Below are 17,489 nucleotides of genomic sequence, written 5' to 3'. Positions count from 1 at the left end.
CAATGTGTCCTCTGATCCCCATCCATGCACTGAGACACATTGCTACCCAATAAACGAATAAGACTAATGCAAATTAAGAAAAAGAATTGCGGATATTATTTGCAGGAGAGACCAAGTTACAGACTTTATGGACCTACGTACACAGCTGTGTAAAGCCTTAGCCTAGAGCTGCCACAAGCATCTCAGTGGCCAGCTATTGCTCTGACTTGTTCCGGCAAGGAAGGAAAAACGGTTCAATAATCCAGGATGGAATCATCAGAAATACTCAGAAGTAGTAACTGTTTGTGTCCAGCTAGGTGAATATGGTGTCACTTGTACCCAGGTGACAGGGTCGCTGGTCATATCCTCCTCTAACAGCAGACACTGGGATGGACTCCGTGAAATACACACAGCAGATGCAACAACAGAACACTTGGCCATCTTTCTGAGCCAAGGGCTTATTATTTTAATACACGGGTTTACATACAGGTATTATCCGGGTGTACTCATGTACTTATCGAACTTGGAGCATGTCCCTTCCCCTCTCACCTGTGCTTATTGCTGAGTGATGGAGAGACATACTGACTGCATGGAGCTCGGCTGCTTCATTAACCGTGTCGTGACTGTCATCCCAGCCCATGACACAGTTTGAAACAGTTATGCCCCACAAGCTGTCGCTGCATCAGGAAAAAGTAGCAAGGTAGTTAATTTCTGGAGAATATTTGTTATGCTTAACTTAGTATCTGTAAAAGAAAACTCTTTGTTGTGAATATAGAAGTGTATGAAACATGGGGCTGCAGAGATGGCTCAGAGGTTAAGACCATTGACTGCTCTTCCAGAGGTCCTGAGTTCAATTCCCAGCTACCACATGGTGGCTCACAACCATCTGTAATGAGATCTGGTGCCCTCTTCTGGTGTGCAGGGATATATGGAGGCAGAACACTGTATACATAATAAATAAATCTTTTTTAAAAAGTGTATGAAACACACATGTGCAGTTTGTTAACATACATGCAGTCTGATTTCTAGTTTTGTGGGGTTTTCTCTTTTTTTGAGATAAGGTCTCATGTAGCTCAGGATGGCATCGAACTTGCTATGTAGCTGAGGATGGATGACTTTGAACTTCGGCTCTTCCTGCCTCTGCCTCCCCGGTGCAAGTGTGTAACACCACACCTAGTTTGTGTAGCACTGGGGATTGGACCCAGAAAATCATGCATGACAGGCAAAGCACTCTACCAACTGAGTTATGTCCCTCAGTTCTGATGACTTTTATTTATTTAATTATTTATTATGTATACAGTATTCTGCTTGCATGTATCTCTGCAGGCCAGAAGAGGGCACCAGATCACATTATAGATGGCTGTGAGCCACCATGTGGTTGCTGGGATTTGAACTCAGAACCTCTGGAAGAGCAATGCTCTTAAACTCTGAGCTATCTCTCCAGCCCTCTGATGACTTTTAAAATGACAAACTCTAAATGTCCTGATTACTCCGTTTGTTGTGTTGGGAACTAGACACTCGTTAGGCAACCAGCTGCTCACTTATGCTCATAGGAGCCAGACTGGACAGGGAAAGGGTTTCTGGGGCCAGGGTGAGAATCCAGCCAACACCAGTGTATGTGACAGGATTTGCTTGGAGATGTGAGCTCTATGCTACAGGGTCACCTACCTACACCCGGCTGGGAACAAGGACTCTGGGAATAGTGGACAGACCCCACTCTGCCCATGTATATTCTTCCTATCATAAATGACATCTGGGAAAGGACACACCTGCCATGGAAGATGATGTGCCTTAGCCTAACCACAAAGACTCCAACAGGAAGCACTTGATTTCCTGCCGGCCTGACCACCTGACACCTGCCAGGACTCTCTACATGGCAGAGAGGTGGTGTCTGGACAGGGCATAGGTGGAGCTAGAATGGTCTAAGGTCAGTGAAGAAAATCTAAGGGAAATCTTCAAATTGATGGGGCCTAGATACTCATGCACAAGGCCATGTATTTTTTTGAAATTAGTAAAATCATTTCCTTCTGCATTATCTTTCTTCAATAAGGTCCCCACATAGGCTTCAGAATACTAAAAGCCCAGACCCTGCCCCACCTATAGATTCTCTTTCTAACCCAGGATGATTTCTTCTCTGATGAGCAGAGAAGATAGTGAGATGGAATCATCTTTCACCCACACCCCCTCACCTGGCCCCGGGCAGGGTTTAGCAGAGCAGAGGTGAGCTTTTTCAGGCTCCCTATCCATGTGCACACACTGCTGAAAATGCAGGAGCCAACTCCAGGAGAGAAAGAGGTGCAAAGAAGGAACAGACAGATGGGCCCACTGCAGTTCTGGCTTGGGGAGGCCCCTGGCTGAGGTGGGATACTCGATGATTTCTTGGGTGCAGACACCTGGGAGGCAGGTACTTGAGAGTCACCCAGAAGGCTTGGGTCAGCCTCTGCTACTGGGATCCAGGGAGGATCTGGTGATGGCTTCAGGCAGAAGAGTGAGATCCAGAACAGCAGGGTAAACTGGGGTCCTGTTTGGGGAATCAGGTAGCAAGTCCCAGGACCACTTGTCCCTTTCCCTGCCTGTCTCTCTCTCCTCTCTCCTCTCTCTTCTCTCTCCCCACCCCTCCCTCTCTCATCCATCCCTTCTTCCCTCCCCGAAGTCAGGCTCCTGTGATTATCGCAGTCTGTAGTCTTGTAAGCTGAGGCAGGGGCCTCTGCTCCCTTCCTGGCACTGTGGTTCCCTCCACACCTGGGTCAGCAGCAGGTCCGAGCTGAGCCGGCAGTACCCACCCATTAACGCGGACGCAGCCTTCTGAAATGGGAGTGGAACACGTTTGCACCTCCACTTCCAGGAACCTCTACCAGAGGTTCCCTCAATCATCGGGGAGAAGGAGGTTGGAACACCTGCCTCATCCCTCAGGGAATGGTAGAGGAGGGAGGTCTTCAAAAGAGTGCAAAGGCACAAGTCTCCAGCAAGACTAGCAGGGGCTGATCCTCACACTGTGCCCTTTTGGGACTACCCCAGCTCAACTTCCAAAAGGAGCCCCTGAGTGTCTGGTAAATCCTGGCCCCAGAGACACCATGTCTAGCACTGGAGAATCTGGCCCTAGCCCTGGGGAAAAAAAGTCACATCAAAACAAAACCAGACTTAAAGGACAGCAAATAGCCCGGAGCAGGGAGTTGCCTCGCTTTCCAGGCCCCTATGCAGGAGTCTGGTGGGACTTACACGCCCACTTCACCCCATGCCACCATCCTGAAGCACTCAGCGCAGAACCAGGAATACAGATGCTCCGGCGGTGGTGTGTCACCTCATGTCAGTGCACAAAGGAGGTGACACAAAGGCTGCCCTCCCCGTTCCCCAATCTCCTCCTGCTTCTGGGGCAGCCGAGGCGGCGCGCGGGATGAGGAGTCAAGGGAAGATGAACGCAGTGTTCGTGGAGAGAAGCCAAAGATGCGCCTGCCGAGGTCCCGAGTCGTGGTCGAGTCGTGTTTGCTAGGTGTGCGATATCCAGATCGGATAGGATTGGTCACTTGTATGGGAGCAGACCTGGGGCTCTCGGCCGGAGGTGCGCAGGGAACCCTAAGAGGATGCTCAAATGAAGCTAGGTGTCGGGTACAGGGACGCGAGCTTAGTCTTGTGGGCTGGATGAGGAGTCGCGGAGGGGAGGGGCTGGCGGGGGGTGGGAAGTGGGCTTTCTATTGGGAGGTCTGGGAGGGGCCGAAGGCGGAACGGGCGTGGCCTGGGCTGGGGGGTGGGGCCGAAAAGGGGCGGGAGCCGGGGCGGGAGGGGGCTGGGGTCCGGGCGGGGGCGTGCGGCTGGCGGGCCTGACGTCTGGGGCGTCCCGCTCCGAGTTCGCTCTCTATCACTCCTGGCAAGTGTCTGCAGAGCGGAGCGAGAAGGTCTCAGTGCTCGGGGAAGCTGCACCATCCGCACCTGCGGCGACCTCGCGCCCGGCACCTGGCGCGACTCGGTTGCTGCACCCCGCTCACCTCCGGGGCATGGCGCGCGTGAGGAAGGGGTCTCGTGGCCACAAGAGCCGCTTGTGAGTCGGAGAGTAGAGGATCGAGTGGGAGCGCGACCGCGCGCACGATGCCTGTCCGGGCGGAGGCGAGAGCGGCTTGGCGCGCGCTGGCCCTGGCTCTGCTGCTGCTCCCCGCGGTGCCTGCAGTCGCTCCGCCGCGACCCCCGCGCCCGCTGCAGCCAAGCATGTGAGTAGCGCGAGTCCCGAAGCTCGCGGCAGCGACGTTGACCCGGACAGAGCTCGGAGCTTTGTCCTTGGGGACCCAGAACAATGGGCTCTTTGCCTTAACTAAAGAGCGGATGGTCTAGACGTGGGGTCCCGGGTTGGATCTGGGGCCCTCGAGGCTGCCACAGGTTCCTAGTCTCCCGGTTCCCGCCTCTATAGCGAGGGTTCTGCAGATTTAGGAGGACGCTGAAGTTTGGAGAGGTGAGGAATCCAAGCCCCTGCGCCGCAGGGTACAGCTGGGGAACCGGCTTGGAGACGGCCGAGAGGAAGCAGCCTGGTCCCACTTCCTCCCGAAGCTGGTCTCCTGGGGTCTGGGGGCCTGCGCAGGGGCGGGGGTGCCCAGAGGGGGCTGCCAGAACTGGTTTGTGTGTTAAACACGTGCGCTCTGGGGCCTCGGGAGAAGGAATTTAGTACTAGAATGGGCAGGAAGAGAGGGTCAGGGAGCCAGCGGCGACGGATTTAATTTTGAAAGATGATTCCCCAACAGGCGGGTTAGCGGTCTCTTAAACTGAAAAGCGATCCCTCTGTTGGCCTCAAAGGAAAGCCGGTGCGAACTGAGCCCAAGTGGATGAGGTGCACGGATGAGAGGCCTGCGGCCCCCACCCGGCCCTTCCCTGCAGGATGCAAGGTGGGGCCTTGCAAACTTGGCAAAGCTGCTGGGGCTGCCTGGGGAGTGGACGAGGGACCCTTCAGGCCTGAGTTGGGGGCTTCCTCTCTGCCGATTAGAGCGCCCTTTCAGCCACAGAAGGGACTTGCTGCTCCTGTCTAGGGCTGGCAACTGGTGGATTCACCGCGTACTTGGCCTTGAGAACAGAGCCATGGCTCCCTGAGGGAATGAGAAGACAAGCTTCCCACTGGGGCTGGTGCCTTCAGACCCCCACCCTGGGCCTTGCTTTGGTCCTCATGGCCATTACAAAGGAGAGCTGATCTGAATTGGGGGCCTCACCCGATAATGGAAGCAGCCTGTGTCCCTGGCTACTGCTGCTCATTTCTCTTAGCTGTAAGTTTGCCCAGAAGGAGCTTTACCCCAGGATGATTCTGGTAATTAGCGTAGTGGCCAGGGATGCCAGCCTGTCTGCCGGCTTCCCTGGTTGAGAGGAGCAGCAGACACAGTCTTCCTGAGATTTTGGGTGGATAGATGCAATCTGGCAAATGTGGAAACTGTTGGTCGCCCTTTATGGGTTCTCCACCCAGCTCTGTCCACTCCTACTGATCTCCCTGGGAGTGGAGCCAAGAGCTTGCTGCCTGTGTCCTGCTCACCTGCGCCTGGGAAGTCTTTAGCTGTTGAAAAGGTTGTTGGGACTGGTTGTGGATGGGTAGCAGGAGAGCCTGTCCCTTCTTGATGCGTTTTCCAGGGCCTGCCTTCCTTTCTTCCTGCAGTGGGGGCTGCATCTCTGGGGCTTGTGCCCTCACTCCCCGGCTCTTGGGGTCCCAACAGGCTTCTGTTCTCAGATTGTCCATTTTGAGTGGGTCTGAGTTCCAGGTTGGCCAAAAATCCCGGCTGTCTTCCCCATAACTGTATCTCTCCGGCATCTGCACATGGGCCCTAGCTGGCTGGGCCAGTGAGGGAGGGTTTCATTTGGCTAGACCAGCAGAGAGATCTTTCTGGGCTTTGGAGAAGGAGCACTTGACTTGCTGAGCAGAAAGCAGGTGGAAGCCATGAGGAAGGGCCAGCTTCCAGAGGTGACTCTGCAGATTTAACCTTTGCTCCCCACCACTCAGAGGAGCAGGAGAGGGGGGCTGGGAAGGCAGCCAGGACCCTAGAAAATACTTCCTCCTGGCCGACCCTCTCTGCCCTGCTGCCTCCCCCCCTCCCGCCCCCAGGAGTTCTAATGGGCTGGCAGGGCCTGGTACGGTTGCCACACCTCTTTGGCCAGTTTTCCTGAGCTGATAGCTGCGGACTTTTCATAGTACTTTGTCTTCCTGCCCGTAACCCCCTACAGCTGGTGTGCAAGCCACAGGCCTCTGTGGGTTCTAGGGGTAGGGTGGCTCTGACGCCCATCCCAGGTGCCCTCATGAATCTGCCAGAGCAATGGGCATTATTCTCTGGCTGCTGTCAACTGAGGGTGCCCAGATTCAATGGCCAGAGCCTGGCTACCTGCTTGTTTTTCCTCTAAGTGACTTTCAGCTTCGTGGAAGCATGGCTTGCCCATTTCGTCTGGAGTTGGGAGCGACTGCTGAGGAGTGCAAAGCTGGCATGGCTCCTTAAAGACTTCCTGCAGCCCTGTTGAGGGTGGAGAGAGAGGTTGCCCATGTACCGGAGCCCCAAGCGCTGGCTGAGGCTACCTCACAGTGTTCATACACAGCTTCAAAATACAGAGCTTCTCCCAGGTTGGAGCCCCTTTGGGCAGCCATGCCAAGAAACCTGCCAGGGATTTGGAAACACATAGTGATGACCCCTCCTACCCCAGTCAGGTAGAAGGCCCCTCTCCCCACCAAGCTCAAGTTCCATCTTGCAAGGAGCTTTTTGGGCCTACTGGCCCCGGGGGGCCTTAAACAGCCACATTCTCCATGGCTGAGGCCTTTTCCAGTTCGTCTCTTGAGTAGCTCCTAATGCCCCTCTTCGGGGTGTGGGGAATGGCCAGACATCCCAGAAAACAGGAGCTGTGCTGTAGCTGTGGTGGAGGCAGAGCAGGGGAAGGAGTGCATGTCTGCTGAACCTCCTCTGATGGCCTTGTGCTTGGTGGGAGACCTCTGAGGGTCTCCGATCTGCCTTCTCACGGTGTGGCGATGTCCCAGACAGCCACTGGGCTCCTGTCCCTAAAGTCTTGCACTTTTCAGTGTGCCAGCTGTACCCAGGCCAGAGGTGAGGCATGAGGCCAGATGAGGGGGAGGTGTAGACAGAGCATCCTCTCACAGAAACGGTGTGCCTGCCTCCCACTCCCACGCCCGGTAAAGGGCGCCATTGCCACGAGCATCCCAGGCCTCTAGCTCCTGCAAAGACTCCCAGCTTCTTGGAGCCCCATTCCATGCTTCAACAGAGGGCCCTGCAGCTGGGCTGAAGTCTCCTCCCTCTGCTGGCCCTGGGTCTACCTTGTGGTTTGAGCTTTGCCTTTCCTGCCTTGGTGAGAATGACACCTTTGGCCCAGAGAAGATCTTGGGTGTCTGCTGGGCTCTTCAGGGGCCTGAGCTGTGGCTGTCTTTTTGTCTCTTCCTGCGCTTCCCTGCCCCTAGAGTCCCCTATCCTCCACCAGGTACCTTAGCCTACCTTCCTAGGAGAGGCACTGAGTCCGGCATGGGCCTCCCCGTTCCCCTATGAACGCCAATTAACCACCCTGTTGGGCCCTTGTAAGAGCTTTGAAGCCCCTGGGCTGGTCTCCTGTCCATGTGGCTTCCTGCAGACCATCCTCACATGGTTGGGGACAGCGGCATTCTCTACCTGCCACGGATGTCATAATATCAGCTGTGTTGCTCTCCTGGGCCTTAGAGAGGTACAGAGCAGGGACAGGCGGTCAGAGGGGAACAGAGTGAACATGCACTAAGGGCTATACCATGGGACCACAGTAGAGCAGCTCCCACCTGGCAGGAAGTGGCTGGGGAGACAAACACCAGGGTCCCTTCTCCTGGGCCCCATCTTCTGTTGTTCCTCCAATCAGCTGCAGTTACCACTAGCCAGAGGGCAGGTGTGGGGGGGGGGGCAGGTGTGTGTGTGTGCACACGCGCGTGCGAGAGTGTGCACACATACACGCGCGTGGGAACGCCCGCAAAGGAAGTCGCTTATGTCCAGGGGTTCCATAGAGGGCACTCTCCTATGGTCACACAGCAAAGTGGAGGCTACAAGGATCAAGAATGAGTCCAGGACCCAGGCCAGGGAATGCTGAGGAGGGCTTACTCTGTGTGGGGTCTGCTGCTCTTGTGCAAACCCTTGCCCCGGCCTGTCCCTGCCTGTGTTCCAGCCTGGGATCCTCCGCCCACAACAAGCTCTTGGAAGTCTGGGTCCCCCATTCCTTAGCTAGCCATCTGAGAAGCACACCATCGCTTCAGAGCTCAGGAAGAGCCGTGGTCAGAGGCGTGGTCTTTGGTCCAGGTACCATATTTGGTTAGCAAGATTTTAAGACAATTCCGGGAAGTCACGATTCACCTTCTTTACGGTGGTGGCATCCCCATGGGATGATGCCTAGAAGGTGCCTAGATCTTCCTTGTTCTTGTCATCATTGTCTGGTCATTGTAGTCTCTGTCCCCCTGGGGGATTATCTCTAGGAGGTGGCAAAAACCTTTCCTATCTGGCCCTGGAAAGCTGCTCAGTTCAGTCTGGGGTTCCACCTGGCCATGGAGAATGAGTTGTAGTGCACAGTTACTGTGCACATGTGTCCACAGCATGCTCCAGATCCCACTGCTTTGTCCCGGGACCTGAGAGTCCTTGCTTTGCAGTCATCCCAGACTTGGTAGAGCTGGCTTCTGCCCTAGATAGGAAGTTTGGGAGACGGGAAAGTACTGTGGGACTGGGAGGGCTTAGGACATGTGTCTAGGGTGGCCGGTGGCTGTGCCTGGCCTATGTTGTGACTGATGGCCTGGTGTCATGCTGGGCAGGTGCAGATCCTGCTCTAGGCTGGGAGCCCCTGATGCCATGGGTGGGAGCCCCCCATGTTTGTTTTCTGCATTCATCTTGTCTGCAGGTGGTTCATATACTTCGCAGAGGGGGTGGCTTCCCCCACAGCAGAGCCAGGGGAAAAGCAAAAATAAAGGCCTCTTGGTCAGAACATCCGTCTGGGGGTGGCTGGTCTGGGGCCAGAGCTGCTGCTTGGCGTGGTCTGGGTCTCTTAAGTGATGGACTTTGGACAGCATCCAGCAGTCACTGAGAATGTTGAGGCCACCTGGGGAGGAGTGCCTCACTGGGCATGGGGTGGAGGCAGAGGTCAGGGACAAAGCCACGCATCTATACCTCCTGGTGGAACAGGGGCCTCAGCTAGGGTAGGGATGGGTGGCCCCTGTTTACCAAACACCCTGAGGAGAGGGAGGGACCCTGCTCCGAAGCACCCAACAGATTGGAAAATGACTGTGGTCCATGTGTACTGGTGACCCTCTGTCCTCCAGATTGAACTCAGAACCTGGCCATGCAGTTTGAATGTACCCTTACGTTCCTTGAGCCATGGGGGGTTCTCACCTTTTCCACAGGGGAAAGTGGGTCTTGTCTTCTGTCCCACAACTTGTCTTTGTATGCCCTGGTCCCTTGGGGATACGGGCTTGAGTGAGTCTGCATTTTGTGTCCATTCCTTGATGAGCTTCTCTAGATTGCCCCTCCACGTGACTTTCTCTCACAGGAATGGAGCCTTTCTTCACTTGGTGGGCCTGGAAGACTGTCTTAGGCCACCTACCTCTGGCACTCGGTGCTCTCATAGGCTGGCTACTGGGACAAGTGACATAAAAAGAGTCACTGCCCTGGGTATGGCTGGATAGTGACCCGATTTTGGTTTTCTCTTTCCCAACTCCTACTTGTCTCCGTGACTCCTGGGTCATGTCCACATACCCCTGTGCATTCTGAGGACACAAGGGAGGCACGGAGGTAGCAGGAATGAAGGAGGATGTGGAAAGAGCATTATTCTGGGGACCTGGACTTAGGGACCAGCCTGAGCCCCCAACAAGGACTGTCCAAAGGGGGTGGATGATTCTGCCTACGCTGAAGATTCTTAGGGCCTGGGGCAGAGCCTTGTCCAGTCCGGGATCCTGGCAGAAGATGCTGTGGCCGTCATTCCTCCTCAGTCCCATTGTCCCGGAGTCCAGAGTGGATGCCAGGCAGACATAGCTGGGTACTTTGTATAGGTGTGGGGGCATGACTGGTGCCAGCTAGCTGTTGGTAGCGGATAAGTTGAATGTCATTGTCCTTTTTTCCCAGGCCCCATGTGTGTGCCGAGCAGAAGCTGACCCTGGTGGGCCACCGCCAGCCCTGTGTGCAAGCCTTCAGCCGCATAGTGCCTGTGTGGAGATCAGGCTGTGGGCAGCAGGCATGGTGTATCGGCCAAGAGCGCAGGTACGTGGCAGAGACCCTAATATAAAGGGGAACAGGTCTCTGCTAGGGTCAGACAGCTAGGGTTAGAGGCTGCCTGGGTTCCACCTGAGGCCTCTCACCAAGGACATGGTCTCTTACCCTCAGACTTTAGCAGGCCTGCTTCAGCAGGCCCTGGACAATGAGGGTGGTGGGACCTTCCAGGGGAGGAGGGCTGATTGGCCAGAAGGTAGAAGTCTGCTCAGCCAGCCGAGGTTCTGGCTGGAGATTTTTGCCACCTGACCCTTGGGCCTAGCTCCCAAGCCTGTGAAAAACTTATTGCTCAATGTTTTATTTAAAAATCAAACTTAAGGAGTGCCTTTGCCTAGCTCTCTTCTGAAGGGCTCAGGGGAAGCTGGGCAGTGGGGGAGCAGAACGGGAGTGGAAACACTGGGTGGTAAGGGAGGGGTAGAGTTGGCTGCAGCCCTGGCTAGGTTGAGGTGTGTGTCTGAGGAGGAGAAGGCTGAGTCCTGAGCTGGGTGGGGTGCTCAGCAGGGAGCCACTGCTCTTGTGGGGTCTGGGCTTCATGGACTGCCTGCTGCTGCTCTGCCTGATCTAGGAGCTCTAGAGGCTGCTTCAGAATTCAGTATTTGTTTATTGTCCATTAGAGCTGGTGTAGAATAGAGATGGAAAAATAAAGTGGCGATTCATTGTTTCACTGTTGTCTCCTTGCCCGGGACAACCATGGCAATGCCTGAGGTGGCAGGTGCTGAGGGGTGAGGGGTGGGGGTGAGGTGCTTACCTGGATGGGGCATGCTGCTCAAGTCTGCAAAACAGCAGAGCCCCTCCCCACGGAGTGACAGGCTGCACCTCAGAAAACCGAGGGACCCTGAGGGGAAGGAGAAGTCTCTGATTCTCAGAGGTCAACATTTTGTACCTTTCCCCCCAACCTTTATATGGTCATGGGTGCTCATGTTTTTGAAGCAGGGTTTGGTACTCTAAGCTGAGTTTCCCTGTCTATAGCTTGTGAAAGACACTCTTTCTGGAAGCAGCTGGAAGCCACTGGGGCCCTGGAGACTCTGTGGCAGTCAAGGTCTGTCGGTTGGCAGGGACTCGGTGTGGCAGGGTTTTCTAAGTGGCTGAAGACCTCCAGCCTCCTGGCATGATGTCCTCAAGAGTCTGGGAGGGCCACACTCCTGGCTGTGTATGTGTGTTGGGGGACAGGACATTGGCGGGTAGGTGTGGAAGACAGTGCATTTGGCATAGTGTCTGTTTCCTGGGTGTCTCAAGATGGCTTGTGTCCAGGTTCTAGGATCCCCCCCCCCCATCATACTGCCCAGCTCAAGGCATCTGGTACCCTTCACCCATCCTCTGGCCTGTAACAGGAGTTCAGCCCCAGGTGGGGGTGGGGGTGGGGGTGGAGGTCCCTTGTGGCATTTTGGGTTCTAGGCTCCAGGCGGGGACCAGAGCTCTGCAGATAAGCAGCAATCTACTACGTTTGAGGCCATTGTCTTTGTTGGACACGTGCCTATGTCTCTCCTTCACCCATCCTGCTCTGAGGTGTACCTGAGTCATCTGCCTCAGTGCCAGTAGAGGATCTCAGCAGCTCATGGAGTCAGAACTCAGTACACACACCAACCAGACTCACCTTGGCTCAGCTCCCAGTGTACAGCAAACACAGGCATGCGTTGAGGTCTTGAAGTCCTTCTTGCTGTCCCTCCTAAGCACTGGTAGGAAAGTCCCCCGGGCCTCATCTGGACAGCTGACCTGCCAGTGGCTGCCCGGCTGTTGTGGCCCCAGCTCATCCCCCTTAAGAAGACCATTCTCTCTTCTCCAGTGTGCCTGACCCAGTGGGATATTGCTTCTTTCCCACTCACCGTGTCTGGGTCCCAGTCTCTTCCCAGAACCCTCTGGCCTGTCCCTCTTCCTAGAGTCATGAACGGAGCCCATACTGGGATGTAGTCTGAGGTTGGTGAGTGCACTGCACAGGTGTTTGATATGGTGATGAGGTCAGAGTGGGACCACACCGTCAAGTTGAGCTTCAGGGACATGGGGGACATCACACAGTGGTCTCTGGGACAGGGCTCTGCTAATGGGCTGTATTATCAGCCTTGCTGGCCCTACAGCAGGCTGAGACTGTGACTCAGTCAAGTGCTAAAGTCACTTATGCAGTCAACAGTGGGCTCAAATGGTGTCCAAGCCCCGAGTGGATATCACTTCACGTTGTCACATCAGGCTTTGATCATGGTACAGAGGCTTCTCTGTGTCTGTCTGTCTGTCGTCTGTCTGTCTGTCTTCCTCTTTCTGATATGCTATGTGTGTATGGTACAAGCATGTGAGTGTGTGGGACGGATGGGTGGGTGTGACCGTGTGTGCATATGGAGGTCAGAGATGTCGTTGCCTATCCCGAGCTCTTCCTTTCCGTCTTGAGGTGGTTTCTCTTGCTGAGCTGGGAACTCACTGTTTTGGCTAGGCTGGCTGACCAGCAAGCTCCTTATGTCAACCCCATCTTCCAATGCTGGGGTTGTGTGTGTATGTAGACATGTTCAGCCACCCACATGGACATTGGGGATTTGGATGGACTTACATCCTCTTGCTTGCACATCTTAAGTGCTGTCACCCACGGAGCCATTTCTCTAACTCCTAGGGATTTTGTTCTTGTTTTAGGGTTTTTTTTTTTTTTTTTTGTGTGTGTGTGTGTGAGAGAGAGAGAGAGGGACCCTCTCCTCAAGCTCTTGTGTGGTCAGCCAGGCAGGGCATCACAGGAGGATCCCAGCCCCAGTCTGAGTGCACATGGCTGGGTTGAGAGCTTGTTCTGGCCTCATCTGCACTGACCTGGGTGAGGTTATGGTGACTGCTTAGAGCATGCCCCACGTGTGACCATTACCTAGTGGCTCCCGCCACCATCTTTTATCTTGAGGTAATGGGTATTTGTGGTGGTGTGTGGCCTCATCAGTAACAGGAGAGACTGTGGTGACGCCTGAGAGGCCAGAAGGGAGTTTAAGGGTCTCACTGTGAGATTCTTTCTTGACAGACAGACCGGCAACCAGAACACCAGGCTAGGAACTCTACATTAAGAGCTTTCTAGGCTACATAAAGAGGTCCTTTGAGGGGTGAGGGAGGAAAAAAAGGAAGGAAGGGAGAAAGAATGGAAGGTGGCTGAGATTCAAATCATGGGACCCATGACCCCTTTGGGAGGCCCGGAGAGAGTACTGTGACCTCCATTCCGAAATGGTCCGAAATGGTCCCAGCAGCCTCCAGCCCTACAAGGCTAGATAGAGCCCAGGTGAACTGGTGCTATCTGAAGGTGAGCTGAATTTGGTTCTCATGGCTGCCTGGCCTCTCCAAGAATCTTTTCCTTCAGGGGGCCTTGTAGAGGAGTGTCCAGGGGGAGCTGCGCATAGCCCAGCCCTGTCTGCAGCCCAGGCAAGGGGATAAATATTTACGATGGCCAGGCTCTCGTGCTTTATCGCTGCCAAATATTGTTCACGCTGTGGTCGGTTTCTGTCCAGGCAAGTGGTTTCATGTCCTGCCAAGGTAGTATTTTGTAAAGCACTCCCAGAGTTTCTGTGTGCAGGGCCTGTGCAGGAACGCATGCTTCCGGGAAGTGGCCTCAGCCCTGTTTATTGGGCAGAGCCCAGGGCCACTTGACTTCCCATGTACTGGCCCCAGAAAACACAGCCTGGTTTGTTGCCTAGAGACACAGCCTGGGACACCTGACCATTCCCAGGGCCTTAAGGACCCTTGACCTTGTGGCTTCTGGCCTAACTTCTGGGTGGGAAGGTGGGCCTATGTAAGAGTCATTGACAATGCAGGCTGGAGGCCGGTGGGGGATGTTGGAATCACCATCTTCTCTTTTCCTGTCTTACCTCTCCCCATCTCTGTCTCTGGTCTATGTTGCATTCGTGGTCTGTCCCTGCAAACAGAGAATTCACAGTCACAGGGTTCAGGGACGTGTTCCAAGCTGTGGGTTCTGTCTTCATTTCTTAGAACTGTTGTGACAAATGCTGACAAGCCAGGTGGCTTAAAAACAGCCTTGGGGGAGTCTGGGGAGATTGCTCAGTTGGTTAATTGTTTGTCTTACAAGCATAGAAACTTGGGTTCGGGTCCCCAGAACCCATATAAAAAATGCTAGGCATAGCGTTGCACACCTACAATCCCAGTGCTGAGGAAGCCAAGACGGGTGGATCCCTGGGGCTTGCTGGCCAGCCAGCACAGGCTGTTGGTGAGCTGCAGGTTCAGTGAGAGACTGACTGCTTCAAAGAAATAAGGTGGAAAAAATAGGATTGGGGAAGACACCCAACATTGTCCTTCTTTCCACACATACATGACACGCCTATATACCCACACATGAGAAATAAAAATTCACAAGACAAACCAGTTTTTGAAATTGGAAGTCCTAGTATAGTGGTGAGGTTCTGAGGGAGCCCCTGTCCCGCCCCCCAGATCTGGTGTCACTGGCTGTCCTGTCATGTCCGTCTTGGGGTGTCACCAACTGCCCCCTGTCCACATGCTTTCCTTTTCGTATTCTCAGTAGGATACTATTCTCTGTACTCCAACGCGTGCCCATTATAACTGATTGCAAGTTCAATAGACTTTGTTCCCTAGTCAGGTCCCTTATAGGCAGACATGGATTTGGGGGAGTCACTGTTCAAACTCAGTATCAGAAGTGACAGACAAAATGTCAGACTGACTGCCAAAGCAGCAGCCATCTGACTTACTGGTCACTAGAGCAAGGGAGGGCGTCTGTGTGGCAGGCAGAGGTGGAGACAAGATTCCTCCCTGGATAGGATGGAGCCTCTAGTAGCCCCATGGGCTACTAAGAGCAACCCTAGGAAGAAGGCAGAAACTTTGGGGGACAGAAGGAGCCAGGCAATGGTATGTGGGGTATCAATTCCCTGGGTACTTCAGCCTACTCAGCTTGCATTGGCAAGGGCCTGTCTTTGAGGTATTCTGAGAGCTCAAGTGCTGGCCCTGTAATGATCAAGACACCCTTTCTCCTCTGTTCCAGGACTGTCTACTACATGAGCTATAGGCAGGTGTATGCCACGGAGGCCCGCACTGTGTTCAGGTGCTGCCCAGGGTGGAGCCAGAAGCCTGGCCAGGAGGGCTGCCTCTCAGGTGAGTGCCCATCTCTCTTAATTAGTACCCGGAAGACCCTGAACAGGGGCATATCTGTCTAACAGGGAGCATCTGCCTGGCCTTGACTCTCTGGGTACTGGCCCATGGCTTCTATACTCCTAGCCCCTGCTGTCAGCCATATTTGCGATGCCCAGGGACCTCTAGCACCACAGTTCTGTTCGGCAAAGACCGTTTAAGCAGAATTCAGATAGAAGGGGCAGTGGATTCCCAGCATAGTCTGGCAGAACCATGGAAGGCAGAGCTGGCCTGATGCTGACACAGGAGGGAGGAAGGAAACCTGAGCATCTGGCCATGCCAAGGACAAAGGAATAGGCTCCTGGTCATAGAGCCAAGCTATGGTGGCTGCTGGAGAGAACTTGACCTGCAGTTACATGACAGGTGGCTGGCAGGTGTTGTGGGGACAGGTGTCTGGCAGGTGTGGTGGGACAGGTGTCTGGCAGGTGTGGTGGGAACAGGTGGCTGGCAGGTGTGGTGGGAACAGGTGGCTGTTCCCTAAAGTCAGCAGGGTGTCTGGGAGTCACACTCCTCCTATTGAAGGATAAGAGTGGCTGGCTTCACCATCCATCAGAGACTTAGTTGCTTGTCCTGATTGAACTCTAGTGAGAAACGGGGAAGAGAGAAGGGATGCTTGTGATTTTTTTTTTCCAGGAGGGAAGTGAGTCACTCTCCGGAAGGGAACAGAGGGAAGAGGACAGGAGGAAGCTTGGAGGTGACAAGACTGGGATACTGTCCAGCACTCCCTCAGGTTGGGGTGTTCTGGCCCAATACCAGTATCTCCCTCCCTCTGTGGCTCTCTGAAGTTGTGTGATGTCTCCTCTGCTTCCCGTGGCTTATAATGGGCCACAGACACCGAAGTCTAGAGCTCCTGGCTTTCTGCTCTGAGGTGGGGGCTCCCCGGGTCTGCCAGAGGAGACACTAACAATGGGATGAGACAACAGAGAAGTTACAGCATGTGCTGCTGGGTGACAGGAAGTGGGGCTCTGAGGCTTCCTAGGACAGGTGGGCAGGGATGCTCTGGGCAGGATGGTGGGGTGGGGGAGGGGAGCAGGGCAGCCTGTAGCCCTTGTCCCCTCTGAGTCATGAGCTGGGGTCCAGAGAACATCCCAAGGTTGAGGGTGGACACAGGCAGGCCAAGCCGGGCCTGACCCCTCCATCTGTGCAGGCTGGCTGTCTCCCCGCTGTGTGGTGGAGTCAAGGCACGGTGCTGGTGTTTGCGGGCAGTGAGGTCATCACCACAGGGTGGGTCTGTAGCAGTGCTGGGAGTATAACCAGGACCCCAGTCTGGCTGACGGGAACTCGGGCCTGTCCCGTCCTGTCGGCCCCGCTTGTGTGTGTATGAGCCAGATGCCAGGCTCTCTGCCACCCGCATGTAGAACTGTAGACAGCTCAGGTTGCTCCCAACTCCTGGCTTGTGGTAGAGGTGGGTTATGGGAGCAGGGCCATCCAGCACCGAAGAGATTGTAGAGACCCTCCCTGGGCAACTAGTGGTGGCAATGGGGCACTGGCTGTCCCATGGTCTGTGAGCCACTGCAGGATCTCCACCCAGAGCCTGGGCTTCCTTAGTTGTTTGTTTTGAGGCTTGTTTTCGACGAATGACTCTTAGTTATACGTGTCTGACCTTGTTTATTTAACGGTCGCAGCGGAGCCTGTGATCCAGCATCTTTGTCTCCGGATGCTCCTCGCCTTCCTTGTTTATCAGAGTCTGGTAGCCGTCCTCGAGGGGCTGGCGTAGGTGTGAACCTGGGCTGTCCCCTCCATAGGGGCTGGAGATCCAGCACGTCCCCTGGTGGCCGCATACTCCTTCCTCTGTCTACCAGTTTCTCAGGCTACTCACTGCTGGTGCTGGGGATGAAGGGGAGGGAGAGCTGGCAGGGACAGCACCTGCCTTGGGAGCCCTGGGTTTGGTGAGGAGGCTGAGGGTAAGCAGATGCAAATGCCGTGGTTAGTGTGGGAAGGGTGTAGCGTTGAGGCGAGCGAGGCGGGGGGGGGGGGGGCATCCTAGGCACGGCTGGTTGGCAGGGCAGGGTTGGTCATGGTGTCTGCCCCATATCATCAAGCTGTGCTACTCTCTCACAGCTGTCCTTCTGGAGCTGTCATCACACTGTGAGCCACAGCCTCATGGTCACCATGCCACCCTCTCTGAAGTCCTGTCTCTGGAGACGTTGGGCCAGGCGGGGCTTGGGCTTCTCTATGTGAGTGGACTTG

At 54.9% G+C, this 17,489-nt stretch overlaps 1 protein-coding gene across 1 annotated transcript in view; it reads left to right on the top strand.

The window, feature by feature from the left end:
* The first annotated feature begins 3,952 nt into the window (after positions 1-3,952).
* The window catches only part of Megf6 (multiple EGF like domains 6), a 99,731-nt gene continuing 86,194 nt past the window's right edge, over positions 3,953-17,489 (top strand). Inside the window, exons 1-3 of the mRNA XM_027398478.2 lie at positions 3,953-4,181; positions 10,053-10,187; positions 15,154-15,263. Coding sequence (XP_027254279.1) covers positions 4,063-4,181; positions 10,053-10,187; positions 15,154-15,263 — 364 coding nt within the window. The 5' untranslated portion in view covers positions 3,953-4,062. The remainder of the gene's footprint in view (positions 4,182-10,052; positions 10,188-15,153; positions 15,264-17,489) is intronic.

This window comes from Cricetulus griseus, chromosome 2 (assembly GCF_003668045.3).
Source record: "Cricetulus griseus strain 17A/GY chromosome 2, alternate assembly CriGri-PICRH-1.0, whole genome shotgun sequence".
Lineage (NCBI taxonomy): Eukaryota > Metazoa > Chordata > Mammalia > Rodentia > Cricetidae > Cricetulus > Cricetulus griseus.
This window is presented reverse-complemented; position numbering and strand designations above follow the sequence as displayed.